This window comes from Neoarius graeffei, chromosome 25 (assembly GCF_027579695.1).
Source record: "Neoarius graeffei isolate fNeoGra1 chromosome 25, fNeoGra1.pri, whole genome shotgun sequence".
NCBI lineage: Eukaryota > Metazoa > Chordata > Actinopteri > Siluriformes > Ariidae > Neoarius > Neoarius graeffei.
In genome coordinates, this window is record NC_083593.1 from 24,601,768 (window position 1) to 24,611,767 (window position 10,000).

Consider the following 10,000-nt stretch of genomic DNA (forward strand, 5'->3'; position numbering starts at 1 on the left):
ACTGAGTCATGCAACTTATTTTATGAACAAATTATTAGTGGGTAAAAAAAAATATGCCTGGCTGGTAAGTTTATTCATGTACCAGCCACTTTGGCTGGTAGGCTAAAAAGTTAATTTTGTTCCCTCAAAACACGTGTAATTGTTTTCACACATACAGAGGCTGCAAAACACAATATGCATCCATGTATTGTGTGAAACCGTGTTTGTTTTTTGACAAATCTATCATGTGTGGAAAATGGATCTGTATGATTTGTGATAAACCAATTGAGGGTGTACAATTCCATTGTATTTTTGTGTTTGTGTACTCAGTGGCAGTCCTGACGTATGGCAGTGCTTGGCAGAACTGTGTAACTCTTTGGCATCTGTGTATCATGGTGAGATTCCACTCTTCAAGGCAGATGCTGATGGAGAGAGTGATGAGTTGCAACTCCTGGTGCTGGAGGAGGACAGGATGCTGGCTGGGTTCGTTCCCTTGCTGGCTGCTCCACAAGAGCCATGCTATATTGAGCCCCATTCAGATACTGTGAGTCTGACTTGCTTGCAACACCCTAACACCCATATCGTCATGTTTATTATTAGTGTTTTTCCACCATACCCAGGTATGTGAATTTAATTTGGTTGCCCTTCTTGTCCATGTATCACAAAAGCTGAGCCTGGACATAGAAGTGGAGGTCAAAATAGTGCAGACTTGGGGTGGAATAGTGTTTTGCAATGATTTCTTGTAAAATACTGAGAGTCTTTTTCAGAACACAATTCTCAAGAGATTGAAAGGTGGGTGTTTTTTTTTTTAATAAATAAATGATTCTGGAGAAGGAAGTAGGAAGGAACATTTTTTAAAAAGCTCATCTTTGAGAATATGTTGAGGGGTTTTTTTTAGGATGATGGTAAAGATATCTTCAGAGTGTTTCTTGGATTTCGTGGCTTGTGTTTTGATCTGATGTGTACAGTGAATTCTGGGACATTATTCACATGGGTGTGTACCTAAATCATGTCCAATCGATAGAATTTGCCACAGGTGTACTCCATTCAAGTTGCAGAGGCATTGCAAGATAATCAAAGCAAACAGGATGTACCTGAGCTCAATCTGATGTCCCTTAGCAAGGGTTCTGAATATTCAATATCTGTTTATTAAAAAAATTGCAGATATTTCTGGAAGCATATTTTGTTTTGTAATTGTATGTTCCTGCATATAGATTAATAGCCAAAATTTAAATTTATATCTGTAACAGTGTGCAAAAACTGAAGTGGTCTTTCTCAGCTCATGACTCACTGTGTGTTCGAAGTACCACTGTGTACTTGATGAAATGAAAGTACAGTTGCACTGTTTGATAAATAAGTGCTATATGAGGCGAAACACACAGGGCATTCAAGCACTGTCACGAGATGTTTACTGTGAGTGAAAGCACACATTCATACAGACCATTTTGATCCTGTTTCAACAATTGTCATAATCATACACAGAGCATGAATCACTCTTTGAACAAAAATAATTGTTTGCCCCATTTTTAAAATGGGTGAAAGCACACTGTGTCACAGAGCATGTTAAATCTGTTCTCACAACTGCTAAGTGTCTGTCATGAGTAATGTGACATCAGCATTTACACACAAAACATTTATTTCTTGGTTTTGCAGGCCATAGCAGCTGACTGTAAGAGAGTGACTGTGCTGAAATACTTCCTCGAGGCCCTTTGTGGCCAAGAGGAGCCTCTGCTTGCGTTTAAAGGTGGGAAGTATGTTTCCATAGCATCGCTGGCTGCTCCTAGCCAATCAACTGAGCACAAGACCCAACTGCAGAACATTGAGCCATGTCAGGTCAGAAAACACACTCATCTGCACTCATCTCACATCAAGGTAGACCTGTATCTTGAGACCCTTATGCTCACGGAGCACTTTATTAGGAACACCTATTCACCTACTCGTTCATGCAATTACAGCGGTATGCAAAAGTTTGGGCACCCCTAGTCAAAATCGCTGTTACTGTGAACAGTTAAGCAAGTTGAAGATGAAATGATCTCCAAAAGGCATAAAGTTAAAGATGACTCATTCCCTTTATATTTTCAGCAAAAACAATTTTTTATTTTCATCTTTTATATTTTCAAAATGACAAAAAAGGAAAAGGGCCTGAAGCAAAAGTTTGGGCACCCTGCATGGTTAGTACCTAGTAACACCCCCTTTGGCAAGTATCACAGCTTGTAAACACTTTTTGTAGCCAGTTAATAATCTTTCAGGTCTTACCTGGGGATTTTCACACATTCGTCCTTGCAAAAGGCTTCCAGTTCTACAAGTTTCTTGGGCTGTCTTGCATGCATTGTTCTTTTGAGATCTAACCACAGATTTTCAGTGATGTTTTGGTCAGGGGACTGTGAGGGCCATTGCAAAACCTTCAGCTTGTGCCTCTTGAGGTATTCCATTGTCGATTTTGAGATGTGTTTTGGATCATCGTCTTATTGTAGGACCCATCCTACAATATATTCAACAATGTCTGTGATTAATTTTCACATTGAACTGGAGGGCACTCTAATAATAAAATAAATGTTCTTTTCTCATTTCAAGTAAAATAAGGTTTTCATTTAAAAATGAAATGGGGCTTTTGAAAAAGGCATCTTAAAGTGCTTAATTTTAGAAAAAAGGGTGTAATTTGAGTTTCCCCTTTTCTTCTTAACTACATTTCACACAATCTCAACAGATGTTAAAAATATCAACGAACAGCTTTAACACTTTTTTCTTTGTTCCCTACTTTCTCTTGCTCAGTGAGTGAAATGAGCTTGACCTTGTGCTGTCAGAGTTTTGAATCTGGGCTAGAATGGTGTCAGGACCATACTCATACAGGTGTAGGTGCTTATCTGTGATCCTGGAGTGATATTTAGTTTTAATAGTATTCATAGTAGAGAAAGCTGCCTCACAGTTGCATGTGGGGCTGGACATGGTCAAGGTGTACAGGGCTACTTACTCTCAGAACTGGGAAAGCTGGTAGCCAGGGAGAGGGAAGTCTGGGCTGCTCTGCTTAGGCTGCTACCCCTGAGACCCGGATCCGGATAAGCGGTAGAAGATGGATGGATGGATGGAAGTGCTGTGACTTCCACTGAGAACCCAATGACATCTGTGATAAGGAATGGGTTCTGAATGAATAGGGTGAGCTGCTTTCCAAGGTCACATCAGTTGACTCGTCTACAGCTAAGCCAACACATGGTGCCTTGTGAATTGCTTCATCCAGCTGTTCTAGCACATCCTGGATGAATGTTTGTTTTTCTCATGACTGTTGATGCAGACGTGAGGATTTGATGGATCTTTTCATATAACTCTCTTGTTTTTGTTTTCCCTCCAGTAAGGTTTCAGCCACTGCACTCATGCCCTCCTTGACAATTCTTGAGTCTAGTAAAAGGTTTATGTTGTCCCAAAATCCATGTAACTTTAAGGGAACATTCATTGGTACATTGTTGGGCAGTGAATGATTGTGTCAGGATTCTGGTGGATCAGTCATATTGGGCTCCTTAGATCATGTATTTTCTGTGTCCTCAGTTTGGACTTGAGTGGGTATGATTGCTCAAAAGATTTGTGCTTTGTCTTGTAGTGACACTTCACATTGCCGCTTGTAATTATAGCCATGGTCTTGGAGGATATGAGGCCAACTGGTTCTAAACCCCTCGTAGGAAGCATGAACATATGAGTCTGTCCATTCTGGATTAAAAGCTGTGTTTTCTTTGTCCAGTGTTTCCCCAAAGTTTACTGTTTTATTGGGGGGGTGAGGCACTGGATGAGGGTGGTCACCTGCAGGATTCCTCCCCCATGGCTCCTATTACAGAACCTTTGTACCTGAACAAACAGTTAAAGGAGTCATATTTAAGTCTTCACATTTATTTTAGAACAATAATTAGAACAGTTTTTACAATAGAACTGGGGGGGGGTTGGAAGGTTGCAAACAGGGTCCTCCTTTTAGTCTCCTCTTCAGGAAGTGGAATTGTGCTCAACTGGGTTAAGGTTTGGTTAATTGGGTTAAGACTTGGACAGTCTAAAACCTTCCACTTTTTTCCCACTGATGAAGTGTGGCAGTGTTTTGGATCATGAGCAGATCTTTTTTTCTTCTTCTTCTCCATACTTTCGTATTTCCATCACTTTCTGAGAGGTTAATCTTGGTTCCAGAACTTTTGTGGCTCATCTCTGTTTCTTGAAGAATTCCAATCTGGCCTTCGGATTGTTACTGCTGATGAGGCATTTACATGGTACGCCGCCTTTGTTTCTGCTCTTAATCTTTTTCTAATGGTTGATTGTGATGTCATCCCTGCCCTGTGGATCATTTTGGTGATGTCACTGTTATTTGGAATTATTTTTCATACCTTTCACAATGTTCGTCATTAACTGATGTTATTTTTCTGCTTTGTTTTACCTATTTGATATCTGGTTGTTTGCACACTGGTGTTTTCTTCTAAATATAGTTGTAGTGGCTATGCAGCTACAAAATGGTTGCTTTTCTTCCATAGGCAGCTCTCTGGTCTTGTTTGTTGGTTTATGCTTTTTAATAACAAATTCAGTCTTTACAGGCAAAACCCAGGCCTCAAACCAGCTGTAGTTAAGCAAGAAGTACCTCAGTACCTCAGTCACGTATTCCAGTGTTTTTGATCTCTTTTTTTATTTTTATTTTTTATGAGTAGGTTCAAATAAAAGGTGCCATGTTCCAAGTTGTTTAATACACCTACAGTGGTGCTTGAAAGTTTGTGAACCCTTGAGAATTTTCTATATTTCTGCATATATATGAGACAAAACATCAGATTTTCACACAAGTCCTAAAAGTAGATAAAGAGAACACAGTTAAACAAATGAGAGAACATTTTTATACTTGGCCATTTATTTATTGAGGAAAATGATCCAATATTACATATCTGTGAGTGGCAAAAGTATGTGAACCTTTGTTTTCAGTATCTGGTGTGACCCCCTTGTGCAGCAATAACTACAACTAAAAGTTTCCAGTAACTGTTGATCAGTCCTGCACACTGGCTTGGAGGAATTTTAGCCCATTCCTCCATACAGAACAGCTTCAACTCTGGGATGTTGGTGGGTTTCCTCACATCAACTGCTTGCTTCAGGTCCACAACATTTCGATTGGATTAAGGTCAGGACTTTGACTTGGCCATTGCAAAACATGAACTTTATTCTTTTTTAACTATTCTTTGGTGGAATGACTTGTGTACTTAGGGTCGTTGTCTTGCCGCATGACCCACCTTCTCTTGAGATTCAGTTCATGGACAGATGTCCTGACATTTTACTTTAGAATTCACTGGTATAATTCAGAATTCATTGTTCCATCAATGTTGGCAAGCCGTCCTGGCCCAGATGCAACAAAACAGGCCCAAACCATGATACTACCACCAACATGTTTCACAGATGGGATAAGGTTCTTATGCTGGAATGCAGTGTTTTCCTTTCTCCAAACATAACGCTTCTCATTTAAACCAAAACGTTCTATTTTGGTCTCATCCATCCACAAAACATTTTTCCAATAGCCTTCTGGCTTGTCCACGTGATCTTTAGCAAACTGCAGACGAGCAGCAGTGTTCTTTGAGAGCAGTGGCTTTCTCCTTGCAACCCTGCCATGCACACCATTGTTGTTCAGTGTTCTCCTGATGGTGGACTCATGAATATGAGCCAATGTGAGAGAGGCCTTCAGTTGCTTAGAAGTTACCCTGGGGTCTTTTCTGACCTCACCGACTATTACACACCTTGCTCTTGGAACAATCTTTGTTGGTCGACCACTCCTGGGGAGGGTAACGATGATCCTGAATTTCCTCTATTTGTACACAATCTGTCTGACTGTGAATTGGTGGAGTCCAAACTCTTTAGAGATGGTTTTGTAACCTTTTCCAGCCTGATGAGCATCAAGAATGCTTTTTCTGAGGTCCTCAGAAATCTCCTTTGTTCGTGCCATGATTCACTTCCACAAACACGTGTTGTGAAGATCAGACTTTGATAGATCCCTGTTCTTTAAATAAAACAGGGTGCCCACTCACACCTGATTGTCATCCCACTGATTGAAAACACCTGACTCTAATTTCACCTTCAAATTAACTGCTAATCCTAGAGGTTCACATACTTTTGCCACTCAGAGATGTGTGAGAGAATCACTCAGAGAATCATTTTCCTCAATAAATAAATGACCAAGTATAATAATTTTGTCTCATTTGTTTAACTGGGTTCTCTTTATCTACTTTTAGGACTTGTGTGAAAATCTGATGTTGTTTTAGGTCATATTTATGCAGCAATATAGAAAATTCTAAAGGGTTCACAAACTTTCAACCACCACTGTATATGTACCTATCAGAAAATTGAAGCTGAAATTCTGATCCATCACGTCATTCATCTTTTTGTCTCTGTATATAAACAAGAAAGCGAAACAAAAGGATTGGCTTTGCCATTCCAAAAGTTTCTGAGGGGACTGTATATGTGCACGTGTGCTTTCCAGGACAGCAGTGTGATCATGGAGGAGACTTCACTGTCCACATCGGAAGGAGAGATGGATGAAAGGATTGATGAACATGAAAATGAGAGTGATATTCGAGAGCTGAGAGCTCGGCGCTGTGCTTTAGTGCACAAACTTGCAGAACAACAGAAACGGAGAGACAAAATAAAGGTGTGACAGTTTCACAAAAAATGATTTTTTTCACTTTTACCCCATTAATTGCCTGCATGTCCATTCACATCAGGCTGTGCTACAAACTGGAAGCCAGTTGGAGCTGGAGATCAGGCCTTTCTATCTTGTCCCTGACACCAACTGCTTTATTGACCACCTGGAGGGATTGAAAAAGCTGCTGGCATGTGGCACATACATACTGGTGGTACCATTAATAGGTCAGTCAGCACTTTGTATGTATGTGTGTGGTGGGTTTATATTAAAAAAAAGTGTGTGTGTGTGTATACACTGAATACCCCCCAGCAATATACACATACACTGAATACCCCCTCTGAGCAATATATATATATATATATATATATATATATATATATATATATATATATATATATATATATAGTTACGAACCCATAAAATTGAAAAAATGGGAACACAACATAAGAAGCCCAGGAGACGGCTATTTCAAAAGTAAATGTTTTTTTTTAGTGCTCTTGGAGAAAGGGTTAACAAAAAAGCGTCAATAACGGCCTGCGAGTCTTAAAATTCAACTTAAACAATCCCTCCAAAAAACGAAATAAACAAGGGATTCTTACACACACGTTTTGAAAAAGGAAAAATAAAACAGCGTCTTACCAAAAATACAAAAGCGGCTACAAAAGCGTTATTTAACAAAAATAGAGTGGGTCAAAGCCCCAGAATGTGCCCACTAGCTGGAAGAGACAGTGTCGCAGGCGAGGCTCAAAAGCGAAAGAGCAGAGGATCCGAGAGCTGAGAGAATCCACCCAGGGAGACTGGAGTCTTTTATTGGCAGCACCGGCCAATCGGGCGGCTCCGGCACCCAAGGCGCACCTGCAGCGAATCGCGTACCTGCAAACAATCACTCTTAAAAAAAAAAAAAAAAACCACAGCAACCACATGGGCAAACAGTAGACGCAACGCAGCATCTAGGCTACGTAACACCCCCACCCTTAAGAAATAAATAGGAGGGTGAAGACATTGCAAAAAAAAATATATATATATATATATATATATATATATATATATATATATATATATATATATATAAAATATAATTTTTTTTTTTTTTTTTTTTGTGAAACCGACTGCATAAATATAAAAACTCAGCTCTTCCCCACTAACTATACACACAAATCTACCTAACAGTAGACCCTAATCTTCGGGCAGCCTTTGTGGTGGGTACTTACACACCTTAAACCCATAGGCTGGTAGAACTACCCAGTAACAAGTAGTTGCCCAAGCCTTGGTGGTGCCCCCGAGACAACTGCTCGTAACCACGTGACCGCCCAAAAACAAGAAAGGCAAAATAAAAAATAATGTACCCACCAGAGTACATTCTGAACCTTTCGGGGAAGTCTGCATAAAGAGTAAAGGCATATACAATTAGAGTGTTTCACAACAGTTTCAAATCACACAATGATATATTTAACAGGTTTACATTACAGGAAGAAAAGAAAAATGCAGCCCGACAATTTATTATTAATTCCATTTAACAGTATAACTAAACCCGGGATAACGCGTCAGCCATGACATTATCCCGACCACGAATGTGTTTAATGTCAAGGTTATAGCCCTGAAGCACCAGACTCCAACGCATTAACCTTTGGTTGTTGTTGCACATACGGTTGAGAAATGTTAGAGGGTTGTGGTCTGTGAATACGGTAACCTTAGCTGCCCCGCCAACATATACCTCAAAGTGCTGTAGAGCCAGCACGAGCGCAAGCGCTTCTTTTTCGATGGTGGAATAGGCGCGTTGGTACTGGTTAAATTTGCGTGAGTAAAACCCAACAGGATGGTCCAGACCATCGTTGCCCACCTGAAACAAGACAGCACTTGCCCCTAAATCGCTTGCATCCACCGTAATAGAGAAAGGCATGTTAAAGTTAGGCGCGGCCAGCACAGGCACAGTAGTGAGCAGCGCTTTGATTGATTCAAAGGCGGATTGACTTTGAATTCTCGACATCAATGTCATGCACGATAGCGGTGGTACAGCGAGGGATGTCAGAGAACAGCCCTTCGTGGGACTTCAGCAAAGCAATCAAGTCAGCTGACTCGGATTTAGCAAGGTGGGAAAAATAAGAGGGCAGATCGCTAAGGATTTCAGAATTTTTAAGCCTCCCTTCAATTAACTCAACAGGTGGGCCAGGAACATCGGGAGGCTGGTCAGAGAGAACAGCGGTTGCGCATGAAGCGGAGAGAGTGGCAAGTTCAGCACCACATGACCCAGACAGTTCCCCTTTTGTATCAGTGCTTACTGCGGCGGCTGTCAGTTTTCGTGCCCGGTAGGCTTTTAGTCTGTTAATGTGACACAGCCTGGTTACCTTTTTGCGATCGGGGGTGGCAATGACGTAATTTAAGTCACCAACTTTTCGCTCCACGCGATAAGGGCCCGCGTAGCGCGCTTGTAAAGCAGAGCCGGGCACTGGCATTAAAACCATGACTTGGTCACCAGGGGAAAAATGGCGAGAGACAGATTTTCGGTCGTACCGTTTTTTCATTCGTCCCTGAGACAACTCAAGGTTCTCTTTTGCCAGTTGGCAAGCCCGCTTCAACCTGTAACACATTTTTGAGACATAATCATTTAGGTCATGATAACTGGCCGTCTCAGTAAGCCACGCATCTTTGAGAACCTTCAATGGCCCACGCACAGTATGCCCAAAGACTAGCTCTGCAGGGCTAAACCCTAGACTCTCCTGAACCACCTCACGCAAGGCAAAGAGGCACATCGGCACTCCCTCGTCCCAGTCACGTTCAAACTCAAGACAGTACGTTTTTAGCATTGTTTTGAGGGTTTGGTGAAATCGTTCAAGCGCACCTTGTGACTGGGGGTGATAACTACTTGATGTAACGTGTTGAACTGCTAGTTGTTGCATGACTTGCCTGAATATCTTAGACAGAAAATTTGTCCCTTGATCTGTCTGAACGACTTTTGGGAGACCAAACACAGAAAAAAAAATTCAAAAGCGCCTTCACGATGACCGGGGCTGTAATTTTCCTTAAGGGAACGGCCTCAGGGAAACGCGTGAGGCTGCACATGATCGTGAGTAGGTACTGATTTCCCGACTTAGTTCTAGGCAGAGGACCCACACAGTCGAAGATTACATGCTCAAATGCTTCAGAAGACACGGGGATTGGCTGTAGGGGAGCAGGCGGAATTACTTGATTAGGCTTCCCTACGACTTGGCACAGGTGACATGTCCTACAGAACCTTATGACGTCACGTTTAATTCCTGGCCAGAAAAAATGTTGTAGCACTCGGTCGGAAGTTTTATTGACACCCAGATGTCCCGCAAAATGGTGGTCGTGAGCTAGACTTAACACTTCATCCCTATAAACTGTTGGCACCACAATTTGATTAAC

General features: G+C 41.3%; 1 protein-coding gene across 3 annotated transcripts in view; it reads left to right on the forward strand.

Annotated features, from left to right (window-relative positions):
* The window catches only part of smg6 (SMG6 nonsense mediated mRNA decay factor), a 185,262-nt gene that overhangs the window by 119,884 nt on the left and 55,378 nt on the right, over positions 1–10,000 (forward strand). For all 3 annotated transcript variants that reach the window (XR_009651536.1, XM_060908434.1, XM_060908435.1), the window contains 4 exons: positions 310–523; positions 1,633–1,812; positions 6,455–6,622; positions 6,696–6,840. Coding sequence is in view for 2 of the 3 variants with exons in the window: in XM_060908434.1 (XP_060764417.1) it covers positions 310–523; positions 1,633–1,812; positions 6,455–6,622; positions 6,696–6,840 (707 nt within the window). In the remaining variant the exon portion in view is untranslated. The remainder of the gene's footprint in view (positions 1–309; positions 524–1,632; positions 1,813–6,454; positions 6,623–6,695; positions 6,841–10,000) is intronic.